The 18,757-nt window shown below is 40.0% G+C and overlaps 1 protein-coding gene across 9 annotated transcripts; it reads right to left on the reverse strand.

The window, feature by feature from the left end:
- Positions 1-232: 232 nt before the first annotated feature.
- U2AF1 (U2 small nuclear RNA auxiliary factor 1) lies at positions 233-18,173 on the reverse strand. Of its 9 annotated transcripts, XM_049834772.1 has the most exons (11): positions 18,077-18,159; positions 16,535-17,079; positions 15,351-15,438; positions 15,085-15,141; positions 13,149-13,179; positions 12,496-12,562; positions 8,236-8,285; positions 7,516-7,614; positions 6,288-6,421; positions 5,862-5,954; positions 233-3,274 (listed from the first exon to the last, which is right to left on the reverse strand). In XM_049834772.1, the coding sequence occupies exons 3-11, from the start codon at positions 15,395-15,397 to the stop codon at positions 3,136-3,138; spliced, it is 717 nt and encodes a 238-aa protein (XP_049690729.1). In that variant the 5' UTR covers positions 15,398-15,438; positions 16,535-17,079; positions 18,077-18,159; the 3' UTR covers positions 233-3,135. The 9 variants fall into 9 exon arrangements, with proteins under 9 accessions (XP_049690729.1, XP_049690730.1, XP_049690733.1 ...); XM_049834773.1 differs by lacking the exon at positions 16,535-17,079 and having other exon boundaries at positions 18,077-18,172; XM_049834776.1 differs by lacking the exon at positions 15,085-15,141.
- Between the last annotated feature and the right edge of the window lie 584 nt (positions 18,174-18,757).

Genomic DNA, 18,757 nt, shown 5'->3' on the forward strand with positions numbered 1-18,757 from the left:
CAACTTTATCAACTAAATATGGAAAGGTTGGGGGGTCTTTTTGCTTTAGGGTGGGGTTTTGTTTGTTTGTTTGTTTTTTTTTTTAAAGACACACTCCACCAGCTCTAAAAAACAGAAGGCAAAGAGTCACTCAAAAAAACAGCTCAAGACAAGAGCTAAGAATTTGAAACATGTACTCTATGTCTTCATTAGTCATTTAAGGAGCAGCATCCCATCTAAAAGAAAGGGATAATTTTTGTCAGATTCTTATAAAAAAAGGCTTTATTTTGAACAAGTTTTCTCCATTTGGTTTTACAGTCTCAACATACATCATACTCATGGACAAGCAGCATTTTCACAGAATAAGAGCCAAATACAAATAAGAGGAAGCCACTTGGGATTAACAGTTTCAACCTAATTGACTCAGACTTCAGAAAATACTGTATGCTGTCACTTATTTGAGGTAAAGGAATTCCATAAATTAAGATCCACTGTTTAACAGGAGAGTCAACAATGAAGTATTTGTGAGAAGTAGGTACCTTTGGGAAGGAGGGGAAAAAAAAAATTTTACTCTAAGACATTGGGAGCAACAATCAAAGGGGGAGGTAGGATGACCACTTGGTTTGTATTGGTAAACCAATAGTTTGGACTACCATGTAGAAGTGTTCAGCCAAATTTGTGCAGTTTACATTTCAAGTTTGATGAATTCTACTGGTGAACCTAACTGAAGATATGTCATGAGCTTAGTTTGTATGTTGAATGCTGTCACTAGGTAATCATTACACGATCAGGTAATGATCAATGCACCAAGTTTTTCCTTCGAGTATCCAGTAAAATCCATTGCTTTTAGTGCCCATTTTGACATATTCCAGTTACATGGTTAATTTTTGGGTAGCTGTGCAATCAGACCATAAAATGATGCATTTGGTGGAATTCAAGAGTGCTTTCTTCAGAAAAACTGTACTGGGGAGAGAGGGAGAAATCACCTTCTGCTATCTGTTCACATAAAAATATACCTGCAGTTTAAGAGGGTTTAGATAAAACAGATGAAAGTTGTTACAGGGACACATTTACACTAGTTTAAAACTAACTTGTTTATAGAGCAAATCTGCTTGTATCATTAATCTGTGTAAAAATGATCTTAAGCCTTTTTAAATAGTATCCACATTATACTAGTCACTGTTTTTAAAAAAACCCCAGAAATACTATCCTCACTTTCTTGAGCATGAGATTTAAATTAGCTCACTAATAATCCTAATCTCACTAAAGAGGAAATGGAACTGGATTAATATCCTGTGAACTGCAAGAACTAAATTATCATAGTTAAATTCCTAATGCCTAGCAGAAATACCACAGGTTTCAGTTTAGCCATTTATTGCCAGGCACTGCTCAATTTCTTCCAGTGAAAAGAAAGCATAATTTAATTTATGTACTTGCAACAAAACATAAGCAGTCAAGCCATCCTCACATAGAGTGATGCATTTCTTTACAAAGGTTACTGGCAAAATAAGTTCCAAAATCTGGTTGGACAAAACATCCAATGTGAACAAAATAAATTCAAACTGAATTGGTGCAAGAATTTAGTTGTAAGAGGCAAAGCAGATTCATTTAGAAAAGCTCATTTTTCGATATTATGTTTGCCAACTCCAAGTTCCAGTGAGCAAAATGGCTTTATACTTATTTTGGGGACAGAGAGAAGCTGGTTTGTTAATCTGGCTATGTAATGCTTCCACATCATTTCTATTTATTTCCTTTTTTTTTTTTAATAATAATAATCAAAGAGCAGATTTCTCATTTAGCAAGTTATCTGATTCATGACTAAAAAAGCACTAGTAAATTCTCTCCCCCATTGGAAAGCTATATTGTATTATGTAGCTTCACGTACATAAAGTTGTGTCTTGCAGAAATATGACCACTGACCAAAATTTCTTACTACATTACACTTTGAATAAAAGCAGACATGAATGAAGTTAAACTGCAAGTCAGCCGTTGTACAAATTCTCTCAAGATGTTCCAGCGATATTTCAAATTGAGCTTTAACTCCTTATGAGATACACAAGCTGTGATATATAGCTACTGTGCAATTCAATTAAAACTCAAGACAGAAGAAAGATGTCGTTTGTGAAAAACTGCCATCTATCCATCAGCCTTTATCGCCCTTCAGACTATCAGAAAGCAAGTAAAGGTGGAAAAAAAATATTTTTCCACTAGCATCCAATTAGTTTCCTATGCCCTGAATGTTAACAAAATGCTTTTCATTAAATGACAGCTAGGAGAACATAGAGTGAAAAAAAAAAAATAATCGGCCTGTTAAGAAATTTGGTCCTTGTATTTAGGACCTTGCATTTCCTTCAATAGATCTTATGTATCATGTTGCATGGAGCATGAGTTTTTTTAAAAACCTCACCTGCCTATTATGAATCATCGCAATAAAAATACTACTTTTTTTTCCATACTGCACTAGGCAACTTTCTTTCCAGCCAAAGACAAGGAATTTAGTCAGGAATCATAAAAAAAAAATTGAACTATGAACTCTGGCACATCCAGGAGTAGCAGCTCTACTACTCCAGAGTGCTTAGAAAATAGGCTCTAGATTTTACACCAAGAAATTGGATTTATTGTAAATGCCACAGTCACATTGAAAGACAGAGCACAGACTTCTGGTAACAAACAAACATACATTTTTGTAACTAAGCATTTCTACTTGGTAAATAAATGCGTTTCGCACAGCCTTCCTTTTAAATGTGCCTAAACTAACCTAAATAAGCAGACAGCATAGCAGAAAAGGGAAACTTATGTAACTGTTTCTTAAGCAGTATATTATTTTTACTATGTATATAATATTTTATATTATATACACACACATTTTCATCAACAGTTCAAATTATACCCAAATAAAAAAAAAACCAAAACAAAAACTGGCGCTTCTCCAATACATTTACCACCTTTCCCTCAGGCATAGTTAATCCAGGTATTTGTCAAGATAGAGGAATGACAGTTAAAAAGACTCCCCCCACAAGAAACAAGTTACACAAAGAATACTGTATCACTACAAATTTTTTATTCAGAAGCCCATCTTTAAAAAAAATCTCATTATGAACTTGTTTGGTCAAACTACAACACTTTCTAGCAGACATACAGTAAAAATGGCATGGCTCAGAATCGACCAGATCTTTCACGATCTCTTGACCGCCTCCTATCACGTTCACGTCCTCCTCCTCCACCACCACCACCTCCACGACCACGATCTCTGGATCTAGACCGACGTTCACGGGACCTTGACCTGGATCTATGCCTTCAAAGAAAGTTTGAACACTTTATTGTTTCATCACATTCGGCAATTTACTTGCAGTACCACACAGTGGAACACTTAAGGACAAGTAATGAGGGAGAAGAAAGATGATGTGGCATTAGAAGGACTGGTAAATTGGCACTCAGGCTGTGAAACCATGTATTTACAAACTGAACAAACTTAATACTGAGGAGTCAACACATACTGTTGAAAGACTCCACTGTTCACTGCCAGTCATCCATTACAATGGATGTGCAAAACTTAAGGGAAGGCATGTAGAGGAACCAAATGCACTGTTACACAGCTGTTAATTAAAGAAGCAAGAGAAGGGGACACCTGCTTTTGCAGTTATGAATAGCTCTTAACAACACACACCAAAAGCCTACAGCTGTAAGTCCACTCCTATTAAATCAATGGCATTAACTAGCAGTTACAACTCGGTGCTCTTTTTTTTCTTTTGTGGTTTGTTGTTTTCCTTCTGCCCCTCACCCCCACCAAAAGCCACCAGCATTTGCAAATAATCTTCCCTGCCTCTCAGGTCAATGACTTAAATTCAGGAAGAAAGCTAAAACCACCCAGAATGTATTGCTAACACAGCTACCATGGATTTACAGCTTACATGGCACTTGTCAAGGAAAAGAGTGGTTTGAATGTTTTTAAGCATTTTAGAAAAGTCAATTTTATAAAACAGGTAAACAGTACAGTTTTAAATAGGTGTCAAAATTACAGAACTAAAAAGCTCTGGGAAATGAATGCTTACAAGTCTTAAGTTTGCAGAATGTTGTTCCATAGTGAGATGTTTCGGGGTGCAAGTGTGTGGTGACAAATTTTATCGTAGAATGGTTTGGGTCAGAAGGGACCTTAAAGATCATCTAGTTCCAACCCCCCTGCCATGGGCAGGGACACCTTCCACTAGACCAGGTTGCTCCAAGCCCCATCCAACCTGGCCTTGAATGCTTCCAGGGATGGGGCATCCACAACTTCTCTGGGCATTTTACTATGACGGACACACAGACATAACTCTTGCATACCACCAAGCTGTCCAGAATTAACCTGTTATTCGAAAGTTCTGGTTTACCCTCCTTTTCTCTACTAAAAAAAGCCCTTATGTATTTCATTCTGTGTAGAACTACTTTTAGGTCAGTCTAGTTTATACGATCTACCTGTGAAACCCCACCGACACAAGAACCAATTTTTTTATAACAAACCTTACTGCTAACCTGTGACAGCTTTAGCTGCACGAAGAATTTAAATAGTGCCAATAAAGACAAAACTGGATGGAGGATTCAGCTATTCTGTTTTACCACAGACTGAAATTGGGCTATGGATAAAACAATCATATTCCAAAGCCAAACACACAAGTCTGATCTTTCTTGCAATAAAAGGTGATACCTTTTAATTAGTGTTACTACATCTGAGAGATCCAGAGTCATAAAAATGACCAAAAGCCTAATACAAGAGCCTTTTTCATTAATCAAATGTCTTAAAAGCTTACATTTCAGTTTAAATTAGTTTTAATTGGGATATTTTAGTAAGTATTTAGGCACAAATACACATGCCTAAACAACACAATCTGCATTTTCCAAAGTTAAATTCATCCTCACAAATTCTAAGACACTGCCAATTAGAGACATTTATAGAAAAAACATGTTCATAATCCCAGGCTCCTTCTATGATTGAAGGAAACCTACAAAATTGTGCTCTAGATAAAAAGAAACTCGATAATGTTATATGCCTATCCTAAACAGCAAGGTCCTAAAAGCAAGCAGATTGAATCCAGCTCAAAGTGAACCATCCACAAGACAGGTATCATAGTAACAGCAGTGGTATAAGCCTTTCTACAAGGTACCTTAATAAGTAATTTAATATAAATAAATAAAATGTATTTATTACAATCTTTTTTTTTTTTGCCATTAAGCAATATCACTATTCCTTTGGCTTACTAAGAATTCCTATCAAGAAGGGTCACACTGTGAGGCTAGTGTTAACAGTGACTGCCTATTACTAACACTAAGGAATGAATACAGGCTAGAAAAGTTAGCTGTTAACTGTTAAATAAGGTTGAGTCCTGAATATAATCTATAGATATGCTTGATTGTGCATTATGCTGAAAGTGGCCAATCTGATCCTGCCAAAATGCCCATTAGCCAAGTAGCCTGCTTCTAACAGAGGTCATGAGCAAATACATTTAGAAGAGAATAAAGTAGAGAAAAGGCATAAAGCAATACTTCTTCCAAATAATGTCTGCCTCTAAGTTCGCAGTTTGGAGATTTGAACCACAGGTAGGTCCTATGTACTTAGTAACCAAATCAATATTCTTCTTGAAGCCTGCCTTCTCTTAAAGCCACATCACCCTTCAGCACCCACAGCACTGCAGAGCAAGCACCTTAACTTTTTTTTTTTAACAAAAACCTATTCCTTTGTTCTAAACTGGCCAATTGCCAGCTTTACATGATGCCCTTTCATTGGCATGTGTCAGAACTGCATTAGAAAAAACAAGAGAGGACTTAAGTTTAAAGATTAGCCTTCAGAATTTTCAGCAACTGATCCTTAATTTACCTGTTTTAATCGTGTTTAAAAGCAAACTTACTTTTTACGACGCCGCCCATACAACTCACGTCTTAACTCTCGAGAAATGGGCTTCAAATGCATAAAGTTGCAGAAACCTCCTCGTGTACACTCTCTGAAACAGAATTCAAGACAGACAGTTAAAATTCCCAGCTCTACACTGTATCTGTTTGCCCTAAGCCTTAGGGGACATCTAGCCATCTAAAAGTTAGTTAATCACATCTAGCATTAAAACCCATTAATTGCAAGCATCATTTACTGACACTGACTCCCTAGATCAAAATCCTAAAAAGATGGCAAAAGCCAAGAGGTTTACTGCAGGTCCTCCATCTTAACATCGTCTGAAGTGGTTTTCTTCCTACACATAAAAGCCACAGCCAAGCAATCACCCTGTCAGTGCAACGATTTCAAAGATACTGTCATTGGCAAAGAGGGAGTCACTTTTTACCCCATTTCATATTGACGGCAACAGGCCTCTCTGAAGTCAGTCACAGGTGAAAGCTCAGCATGAATGGGCTGTCCATTAAACCAGCGATTGTTCAGGTCAATCACAGCCTTTTCCGCATCTTCTTCACGGCGAAACTAAAAGCAAAATTAACATTTTCTCACATTACAGAGAAGCAACAGAAGTAGATCAAAGATTCCTATCAAATCAATTATGCAGTATCTGAGGCTTAGGACTAGTAATCAAACTAGAAGCTACTTCACAGTTCTTGGGATAGTCCATCAAATCAAGGGTAAAGATGCTAGCTTTTCATTAATCAGGTCTCAGAGCTAATCAAAACATTGACATCTTCTCTTTATTATTCTATTTGGTCTTTCAAGTTTTGTGGCTTGTATTAAAAGATATGACATTTAAGAGAAATCTGCATAAGAACTGAAGCTCTCATTTAGATTAGAATTTACAAAAATCTGATCCTGTTTTATGATGAATGTAAAATTTAAAAATTTGCAGGTGTTTTACTGTGAAAAGGAATTTCAAATTTAAAACCAACTTATTTCTGATTATGACCTACACAGCTGAGAATTTTAGGTATGAAAATACTTTGCAGTTAAGGGAATGTACAGTAAAAATATTCAGACTCTCACACCTCTCCAACACTGTGCAGACACAATATAATTTCTGCAGGTGACAACTCTGTACTCATTATTCAAAAGATACCAATACTTTTAAGAGCTAAACTTAAGTGCTCCAGTTTGCACCTTAAACCACCCAGCTACTGCCAAATTAACTTGTTTACAAGATGTTTTCTTTAACTGGGAAGTTAGAAAATAAATGCACCTGTTGAAAATAAACACACCTGTTGCAAATTAACCTTTGCTCATAATGAAGTGCTTAAAAGGCAGTGTGATGGGAAGACAGACCCCAAATTAATCCTGGCAAACTAAACAATCCAGCAGTGGTGACTGTTTATAACAATGTAAAAAAAAAAAGTGTTAATCTTTATGAAAATGACACAGATTTTCACTATCAAGAAAGCTTCTCATCATCTCTGTAAAATTTCTTTCAGATCCCATTCACATTTTCACACTTTCTACTTCATATTGTGAAGTTGGAGAGCAGTTTGTATCCTGAAGAGCTACTCTTGCAAAATCTACAAGCATACAGTAGCTTTTAAAATTATAAGTCAATACCACCCCTATTGATTATATAAACATGTCTCTCTTTATCCTACCTTTACGTATACATTTCCAACTAGATGATCACCAAGGTTATCACAAACATTCATCTCCTCAACTTCACCATATTTTTCTTCCATTTCTGTGAAGACCTCCTAAGCACAAAGCAACCAATTAAAAGTTTGCAGCACATTAGTTGTAAGTAAGGAAGTACTGCATTTAGCTGTTAGTAAGCACAAAAGGCCTTTCTTAAAAAAAAGGCAAAACAAACCCCCTTTTTTTTTTACATTTCTGATTTTAAAATTAGTACTTGCTTGGCCTGTACTGTGTCCATCTGTAAGTACAGCACTAACAAGATACAATAAAAAGCTATGGAAAACATTATGCATACAGTTTTTACAGAATACATAAGATGCACTGAAAACACTACATATAAGCCTTGATGCTATAGTTTTACTTAATTTGCATCTATACAAATAATTAAGTATATTTTAAATTTACAGGAAAGGAGGGGATCATGGAATCAAAATGCTACATTGCTTAAGTTGCTGATTTTTAAACAAAGCCTATTATAAACAGTAAAGTTAAAGCCAAACTAAATAAAGGTTATACCAGGAAATATTTAGCATTGAAAGTTGTAAGTTTTATACAAACGCCTGAGGAAACAAGCGCTTTTCTCTGAATCCATCTAATTGTGCTGTACACTGAATCCATCTAACTTATTTGTGTTGACAAATCCACGAACATTTTAATGCATTTTTACATGTTTTACGTACCTCAAAGAATTCATCATAATGTTCCTGCATCTCAACATCGCTCACAGCACCTGTAAAAATCAAGAGTCATATCGATTAGAGCCTACAAATAAGGAAGAAGAGATTTTGATCATACTACAAAACAATCTAGAGAGGCCGTCTGGAGCATAAGACACCATATAGCATGGAGCTAACTAATAGGAATATTAAAAATAATTATGTGTGAAGAGCTTTGAGTCCCCAAAGTATATGTCAAAACATTACATTGACATGATCAAATCAAAACAAGTTTTAATCAGAGCCAAACTTGTATGCCACAAATTTAAAGAAAGGGGAAAGGAATTACTTTGAAATATCACTTAAATTAAATGTACAGTCCCACCCTCTATCTGCCAACATTTTTACCTAAACAGAAGGCAAGTGCTTTGTTACATTCGCATATTTTAAAGCATTATTACAATTTAGTGTTCCTCTCCCTAAAGGCAGAATTTCATTTTAACATGTCCACCTCTCCAGCATATACACTAGAATTTGAGAGTTCACAATGTAACATAGCCCAGAATATTTTTTTTAAATCTGCTCAAAATAGTTATTGTAATGACACACTTTTCTCAGTGCCCTCAAAGAAGGGTACCATAGTGCTTTGCAGTAGAGAGCAATCTTCTAGTTTAATTTTGAATGTCACTTAATTTTTCTGTAGTCCTGCAGAACACCTTTTAGTGCAAGACAAGCCAGCCATATATTCAGGTTAGATTATTTTCATGCTCCAAGCTGGACTTTACAAATGAGCGCTGCTTGCCTGCTGCTATAAAAAACAATGTAAGTTTGGCTGATTTTTCAAAGCATTAAGAATATAAAAATGAATTTCATTTATTTCTTCCAGTCTACAGCATTTTAAACTACATGAAGCTGTATACATTAAAGCCTAATGTATTAGCTCTTCAGCAGTTACGTGGTTTATTAAGATCAAGCGGAGCAGTTTTAAAATGAACCCTGCATTTTATGCTAGAAAAATATTCTAGCCTTTAAATTACAAACACTACTGTTCTAGTTCACAGAACGTGAAAGACAAGAAACTGAGCCAACAAAGCTGAGTTTATTCACTTCTAGCTGCTATGAAAAAAAAAAAAAAAAAGATGCTTTGGGCTCAGTTGTATTTGGCTAATATTACCATTTGGACAAACTTTACATTTTTCTTCAAAGGCTCTAATATTAACCAGCCACACTCTCTGGAACTGTAATTACTTTTCTTCCACCCAGCTCACCTCCTGAAGAAGGCTAAGGGGCATTTGTTATATAGTTTAGGCTAACGATGTTTCTGCATTTGAAACATTTGCTTTTAAGAACTTTCTTCTTCCCCACAGTTATATAGCAGATTAAGGAATATCAAACATTAAACCAGTATTTCTAGACAGTTTAATACTTAACTATATTCCCAAGGTTCTGCCAACACCACTGATAACAGCTTACTAATACCTAAGGATATATTTTTTTAAAGATGTCAGGGGCTCTGTGAGCCATACTGGGAATAACTACTTTTTACCAGGTGGACAAGTGCTAAAAACTTATAAGGAGATTCCATTGTCAAATTAGGAGATCATAAGCAACAGTTAGTTAAAGACTACTTGAATGTCCTTCTAAAGTGGGAAGCATACATATGCACAGGCTTTACAAACATTCATATTCCAGGGCTACTGGTATCTGAACCTTGAGAAGCCCAATTACTAATTAAAATACTCAGGAAAACTATTGCTGTTCAAAACTAAGGTTAATCCTCTACGACGGCAATAGAAAGGAAGACAGTTAAGCAACAACAACAAAAGCATTAAATAGCTACCCAAGTTATCCATTTAAAATACATGCAGTACTTAAGTAGGGACAAATATTGAAAAACCAGGGAGCCAGGAGTTTCAGCAAACCTACTGGTAACAGAGCTCCAGCTCTACCACAGAAGGTACAGTTAGGCTCTGTTAAATAGCTACCCGCTTGTCAAGACAAACTAGAGTTGGATACCAACATTTAGAACGCTAGAGAATCTGTTCAAGACTCTTTCTTGCAGCTGTACAATCTAAACAGCTCCACAGACCAAACTGCTGTAACTCTGTGCAAATTAGTTACCAGCGCATTGAGAATTTAGGGGCAGAGTGGAAATACCCAACTGTACATTTTTTGGTTTACTGAAACAGCATTAACTACTAAGCATCCGCAACAAGAAAGCCTACAAACCAATAGAACTGTTTAAGCATCTAGACAAACTTACATAGCTCATTACATATCTAGCTCAATTGTGTGACAAAAAACTCAAATTACTTAATTGGGCCATTATTACTTTTAGAAGCAGAAGAGACAGCATTGACTTTTAAGTTAGTGGCTGATTTTACAAAGCATGTCTAATCAAATGCTGGTAACTAATCTGAACTAGTCTATAATCCAACAGTCGAAAAAAGGAATAGCCAAACAAAGCTTTATTACCACACAGTCAATATTCACTTCAACAAGAAATATTAGTTAGAAAGTAACACCAATCCTTTTTGGTCCTAAAACTTTTTTTTTTCTCTTTTAAAAATCTTATTCTAATATTGATAATTCAATCACAATGATATATCAATAATCGCCGATCAACAATCCTGGTCATTTAACTTCTGCCAGTCTCACAGTAGGTGTGTTTTCTTATGCCCATTCCTACTTCATGAGGAGTCATTAAATTTGTTCATGACCATACCCAAATGCCTTCCCCTCCTCAAAAGTACTTTTAAAGATATATTTTCCTATGTAAATATGCAACTTGGTTTTGGAATTTGAATTTTCAAAGCATGGAAAGAATTTTAAGCATGCACCTATCCAAAAAGGATAGCTGCCAGCAGGGAAGTGTTTGTCAGTCAAAGTGTTTTCTTCCAAAGTAGGCTCTACATGGAAGCTGCATTAACCTAGGATAAATTTCTGCATGCAGTCTGAAAAGTTTCAAATTCAAGTTCTCCTAACATCTACAGAGCAGGACACTTGTTCTGGATGAAGTCAACATGTCATTGTCCTGCTCTTTTAAGTGGAACCTAATGGATAGCACAAAACATACAGAAAAGCATTCCTAGGATGCAGGCAACTGGCAGGGAGAAAGGCAGAGGGAAGAAAGCAGTGCAACCAAGACTGCTTTACAGGGGAAGTACAATTTCAACCCTTTTTGATTTAATAGATGGTATTCAGATTCCCCTCATAGTTTTGGGAGCAGGGAGGAAGGTGAGTGGGACAAAAAAAGTTGGGTTTGGGTTTTTTTTGTGTGCATGTGTGTTTGTTTTGGACACATTTAATGAAACGTGGTCAGTTTGATCTGTTAAACTAAAATGGTAGACCAGCTTAAGTCGACACTGAGCTCTGACAATCAAGCCCAGGGAACCAGTGAAGGAACTTGTATGAACTTACAGCGCAAACCGTCAGCAGACTGGGAAGAGTTTTGAGGGTTACGGTAAATGTTCAAGAGGGCAATGGTCTGAAATACAAAACGCAACAACTTTATATTATGGAAAATAATTTTAACAAGAAACCGGTTTCCTTTAGGGTCGCTTTAGCCGAGTCTGTGCTGAAAGAGAGGTGGTTATTCTCTCCCAAAAAGGAGAACTTTCACTTAGCTGGTGACCTTTCTGAATCAACCTAACACTGTAAGTAATAGAGATCTCATGATACTCCATTATTGTATTTTTTTTTTTATTCACCCATATTACTATAGAGGGGTTTTGCAGGATTTCAGGCAGATATGTAATAGATGGCATCCAAACAGTATTCAAAGTACAAGCATAATAATTTGTTTGAATTTGGTTTTACTGAATGGTTTCCAAGTAGCAAAATCCCAGGAAAGGAAGTAATACAATAATTACAGCATAACATGAAATCTCCATTTTCCTAAAAAAGTTAAGATGAAAGAAAACCCACAGTTTTGGGAAACTTACCGTACATCATATATACACCTATTTTTTTTTTTTGTTAAATCAAGAATTTGAGAAGTGTCTGCAGTTTAACCCTTTAAAAAATGCAGTTACTAAGCAATCAACTTTCACTCTGCAGTGCAAAAGAGAATCTGCGTCAAGTCCAATTTACGCAGTCAATCCTGCATTCTGAATTGCAGACATTTGACAAGTTCTTGATCTATGCGCAAGAAGAGTTCCGTCACTTGTCCTGTTTGCAACAGCTTTATGTCAGCAGCTCAGAAGCCAACATTATTTTCTCATAATTAGGAGTGGGCTCTTTAACACCATTCTTTAAAAAAATTTCTCCAACTGTGGGACTTACAGTGTGAGCCGTCAGCCGTCTGTGCACTGTTTTGGGGGTTACGATAGATGTTTTGAATCAAGATGGTCTGCGGGGAAAAAAAATAAAAAGGGGAATTCTACTGGCTGCTGTGCATATAATAGACAATTGCAAAGAGACAACTTGTTTGCAAACAGCTAAAAGTAATATTTTATTCTTAAGGCTTCCTTTTGTATTTGCAGAATATCTTCCAAAATTGCATCCAGACCATCATATTATGAAAACAGTTTTAATTAACCACCAAGAAAGAGCTGCATTTGTCTCAATAGCTATCCTCAAAGTGGGAGTTGTGAGGCACAGTAACCTAAAACATCAAACTACATGATAGGGAGATGCCTAACTTTCAAGACCAGATTCATTATTGTAAGTCTAGGGGGAAAAAAAAAAAAGCGTTATGTGCACAGCTTGTAATATATAATGCCACAGAGTCTAAAAAGTTACACCAGACAGTAAGGTTTTTAGGCAAGAGCTATGTCTCGTTTTGTGCATCAGGAATTTCTTGGTGGAATTTCTGTTTAAATAATATAATAGCATCATAGGTTCACATGTTTCCGATCCTTCAAACAAGGACAATATCCTTTTAGCCCTTCTGCTTTTTACTTGAAGAATTAGCCCAGGCAGACTTGAAACCTTACATTTGTACCGTTCTTCTTAAAATCAAGTTGTCTGAAAAAACAAACCATGTTTAAGTTAGTAAACTAATATTACAAAAAAATTCCAAACGTCCATATCACTGTAAGCAGCTCAAAAATTGAAATTTGATTACTTAAAATACAAGCTCAATGTTAGTTAGTATGAATTGCAATCCCCAAATAATTTTAGCTTACACATTATTATTAGTCACAGTAAGAATTCAGAGCTTAAAGAAGTCACAGGACCAACAATGTCATACCTACATAAGCTGCCCACTTAACATGTAAAAAAATCTGTAACATCACATTTAAAAATCACACACTTGTTTTACAATGGGTATGATCATACCAACCAAAGCTTTGTGCTTCCATGGCCCAGGTTTAAAATAACTGTTTTAGCCTACAATTGGAGAGAGCCAGAAACATGTTTATAGTTACAGTGTTTCTGCTGATTGGTGGTAATTTGATCACCCGGGATTGCATGACCTTTCGTAACACAGCTCTTCTATAAAGTAGCTGCACCAGCAATAGCAACACAAGATAAAAATACTGGGCCGGTAACTTCCCATTAGTAAGGTATCTGTTCTATTTTCTATCACAGCTGATTATCAATCTGCATACAAATAAAGATTTCTGTAGTGAACCCTACACGTCTGCCAGGTATGTTAGAGACGTTACAGTACAGCACGTCTGCCAGGTGTGATGCTGTAGCAGTCCCAGACATCACTGGATGAATTTGACATGCCCTGCTGACCCACTTCAGCTAGCTTTGCTAGCTGCAGTTTCTAAAGGCTGCACTGACAGAGGAAATCTTTGTTGCGCACAAAAAAATTGTAAAAAAAGACATAGCTTGTGTTTGTTTTGGTTTGTTTGGGTTTTTTTGTTTGTTTGTTTTAAACTTGAAGACAACTACTGTATAAGTTGTCTAATTTAGAAATTTTTCCAGTAGCCAATGACCTGAATTCAGGTCTCTAAACAACCAATCACATTTTAGCATGCTCTCCACGTAGGTCAGCAACACACAGTAGTTTTGAAAATGGACACTATTCTTTTTTCGATACAATACTTACACTAAAAATTATTACATTCCCAGAAGTGGAAGACTGTTTTTGTAGATGAAGTACCAGCAATGGTCCCTATCGATCAGTAGCTTAGACAGTCTGCCCTACAATTTCCCCTGCCCACTCACGCACTTCGTGAAGTTTAACTTCATGAGCACCATCGCTCTGAACTCCAGTCATGTAGATAGTACTTGCCTCCCTAATTCTCCCCAAACCAACAACAGCCCACCATTCTCATCAATTCTGCTCCATATCAGCTAAAATGAACTTGCAGAGGACTCCACTGCTACGTAAACTTTAGCTTTGTAGGTAAAACTGCTGATAATGCAACAACTTTCGTAGGCACTACTTATCACAGACAATATTCTCAAAGAAATCTATTTACCTGTATACCTTGACAATCAGCAGTGATAGAAAGAGGCAAAGCATACGGTTCTCCAGGAACATAATTTCTGAAAACTACAGAGCTCGTAATAATAAAAACCCTATCACCACTGCACTTTTTTTTTTCTTTCTTCCTTCCTTTTCTGGCAGACATGCAGTCACATATCATGTCTCTAACAATATTCACATATCCAAAGATTAAATAATCTGTCAAGTCAACTGACATGTACACCCTCAGCAACCAGGCAAGTTGTTTTCAAGAAACAATTCTTTCACATTCAAAGGAAGTATGCAAGTTATTCTTGAAACTTAAGAGCCTGGGTCAGAGAGCGAATGTAATGACAGACGAGTTGCTTTTATTTATTAATTAGTCTTCTTCTATTATATGCATAAAGACTTAAGTTCACACCTTTGAGACAGGTGGAACATTGTTTGTGATTAAAAAGACCTGGGATGGTTTAAGTGCCTAAACACCACTGAGAAGGCACACTCACCTGAAAGTTAGCACTGGTTGGTCTCTACTACAGGCAAGCTTACAACAGCATCGCTTCCTGCAGCCATTAAGGGTGACAGGAGATAATTAGAAATGCTGGGAGAAGTAAATGGAATATCCCCCAAAAACCAAAAACCCGTATAAACTGGGGCCAAAAGTGAACTAGTTAATCTGGAGCTCAGTAATTATTCACTTGTATCTGAGAATCTACATTTTAAAGAAGCAAGAATATACTTCCACAAGAAAGAAAACAAAAGGAAAACAAACCTGGCTAAATGTTGGTTTGTTGTGCAACCGAGAACATCTGTCTCCATGGCGACAAGCTCCAATTTTGAAATAAAATGAACAGTTGACTCTGCAAATAAAAAAAAAAAGCAAAGTAGTTACATATTGGAATAGAAAACACTAACATGCAATTCCAACAAAACATATGCCCTAAATGCCTTTATCTTGATGCGGAGAAATAACATAGAAAAACAATAAATCAAAACAGCATAGGAAAGTATTACAGCAAGCCTGTTTATATTCATTCCTCTTTACCCCTACTTAACAGCAAGTCATCTAATCGATTTCACCCACTACTCAAACCCAAAGCGCATTCATGACACCACCGCAGACAGAAGCGATCACACCTGTTTTACCCTTCTGGTTTTCCATTCTTGTCTTTCTATCGGTTTCACTGGGTGATGGGATGGGAAATAATGTGAAAAACAGTCTGAAAAGTTACACTATGAGCTATATGGTTGTGTCTTAGTTCATGCAACCCTCTAATCTAGGCAATATACCTGCTTTAAAGCTGATACAGTTGCACCTACCTAATGTTTTATAAACCACCTGTTTAAAGTTATACTCTAAGGGTAACTCAGGCTGCTGCCAACACAATATTTGAAATAATTCAGGTAAGAGAAAAACCATGTTACAGAGAGACTACACATAAGCAAAATAAATTCTTTTATTTAAGCCATTTCCATGAATGTAGTTAATAATTTTAAAAGGAAGCATTTAATATTTTTTTTAAACCACAAGCTTTTCTGGAATTAGCTGTCATCTCAGGACACCTTCAAAACTATGCTGATTTAGGAATGCCAGTAAAACTCTCACATATTGTTGTAATTCACACGGAATGATGAAAGAAAACCATAAGGAGTTTAGTTACCTTGACTGGGAAAAGTGAATGCAAAATTCTGAAGGGCAAGAACACTATTATGGGCTATACATGGGTAAGTGAAACATAAGAATTCTCCTGGAAGAAAGATTATTATTCCCATGCTCATAGTTAACACCAATTCTTTCCACAATCCTGTGTAACCAACATCAACTCACAGCGGGGAGAAATATTAAAGTACTAAAGCATATCTGATCTCTAGCAAAACATTCTACTGTAAAACTGTAACATGCTTACTCTTCATTATGTTTTTGAGAATACATACTTAGCATTACAATATACTTACTGTCTTTCTGAACTCTATCCTGAAACAAAAAAAAAATAATCTAACTATAAAAGTTCCAATAGTGCCTCCGCCTTCAACACTTTCTGGAGAGTTCTGCTTGCTTTTTGAATAGAAAATAAAACCAGTACAGGAGTTTCATGCCTGCCGTGTGGGCATATACTAATACTGTTAAACGGTAATGCATGATATCAGAGAGTAGTTCTTAATGTATCTACGGTAGCAGAGCTCAAGAGAAGCTGCTTTTCTGACAGACGAGCGAATTGGAACCGGCATGTAGCACTACAAAGTAGAAGGAAAACAGAAGCCTCACGGCCAGGGGCTGACAAGAGTAATTTAGTCCAGTAGCACATCGATGCCCCCTTGCATTTTTACGAGTGGAAAAACACGTTGGTTTGGTCAGGCCGACGGTGACCAAATTTTCGTTAGGAGGGTTTTCTAAGTATGCTTCCAACAACCAGAGAAACTAGAGGCGTTCCCGACGCGTGGAAGGCTGCAGGCAGAAGCCTGAGGATCAGGATGCAGCAGTCGGGGAAATCCTCCGCACCCTGGGGAGGGGGGAGAAATAACCAGTCGCTGTCCTTGCAGCAGAGCGGAAGCTCTCGGGCTGCTGCGAGGCGCAGAGGCACGAACAAAAGGGGAAGAAGAGGCCCGTTCTGGCAGGAGGCGGTGGCGGCGGGAAGCTCGGCACGCAGCGGCCCCGACCGCTCCCGCCCGCCGCCAGAAAAGCGCAGCCGCCGCGGGAGGAGGGGGAAGGGGAGGGCGGGGGAGGGCAGAGGGAGGACGGGGGGGGGGGGGGGACGGACGGGAGGGGACGGGGACGGACGGCAACGCGCCACGAGGCGCGGGCACACCCGCATGGCGGCCGGGGGAGGAGGAGGAGGAGGAGGAAGGAGGGGAGGGAGGTCCCCGAGGAGAACGGACCCAGCCCGGCCCGGGAGGGGAGAGGGAAGCGCATGGGCGGGGCCGGCGGCGCGGGCACGCGCAGGCCCCACGCGGGGGGAGAGAGAGAGAGAGAGAGAGGGGGGCGGGCGGGCGCGCGCGCGCGCCCCCCCTCCTCCTCCCTCCCTCCCCGTCCCTGGCGGCGCGCGCACGCGCGCTCCAGCGGAGGGGGAGGGGAGGAGGGGGCCGCCGCCGCGGGCCTTGCGGGGGGGGGGGGGGGGGAGCGCGCCCGCCTCGCTTCCTCTTCCCTCGGCGGCCGCGCGCCGCCACGTTCCAGCGCGCGGGGGTGGCGGGGAAGGGGTGGGGGAGGGGAGGAACTCCCCGGCGCGCGCCCCGGTCCCGCGGGTGCCGCAGGCCCCTAAGGCGGGAGGGGAAGAAACGGGCCGCGTCCCCCACCGGGGGGGGGGGGGGGGGGAAAGGAGGAGGGGAGGGGGGGGGCTGACCGCCACGGTCGGAACAGGCCGCCCAGGCGGGCGCTGCGCCTCCCCGCACCCCGCGGAACCCGCCGCCGGCCTCCGGCCTCCCTCGAGGCGCCCCCCCCCCAGCCCCCCGGGGGCGCCGAAGCGGCGGGAGCGGCGCTGGAAGCGGGGATGGGCCACTCACTTGTCCTTCTCTGTTCCGAAGATGGAGGCCAGATACTCCGCCATCTCCCACCGCCCGCCCGCCCGCCGGACAGCCCGGCGCCGATCGCGCACGTCACAGCCGCCGCGCCGGAAACACTTCTACCGAGCGCTGCACGGGGGGGGGAGGGGGGAGCGCGGGGGAGCACGGCTCTTTGCGCATGCGCGCGGGGCCGCCAGCGCCTCATCGGGGGAGCGGGGTGGGCCTCTTCCCCTCCCCCGCCGGCGGGGCGCGCGCTGCCGCTGCGGCGCATGCGCAGGGGCTGAGGCCGGGTTGCCGCGTTGGGAGCGGAGCGAAGCGGGGGCGGCGGGAGCCCTTCGGGCTGGTGTCCGGCTGCTGCCGGGCCTAGAGCCCTGCTTTCGCTAGAGCAGAGGGGAAATGCGGTGCTGTTCGCCCCGGGAGTCCGGGAGAGGCGCGCCGGCTGCCCTCCGGGGACCGAGTGGCCTGTGGCGGAACGGGGAGTGCCCTGCGGGAACTGGAGGCCTCTGTTGTGCCCGCCGGAGACTGGCACGGATCTCGTCGGGAGCGTTGTATCCGTCGGAACGCTCGTTTTGCTCTCCCGGTGGTCCAGCCGGGGGAATTGCTGAATTGTGCTGGGCCCCTGTGTCCAGATGTGTGCCCAGATTTCCTAGTTAGGCACTCCTCCCGTTCCGCAGCGTGCTG

Source organism: Accipiter gentilis, chromosome 32 (assembly GCF_929443795.1).
Source record: "Accipiter gentilis chromosome 32, bAccGen1.1, whole genome shotgun sequence".
NCBI classification, from domain to species: Eukaryota; Metazoa; Chordata; class Aves; order Accipitriformes; family Accipitridae; genus Astur; species Astur gentilis.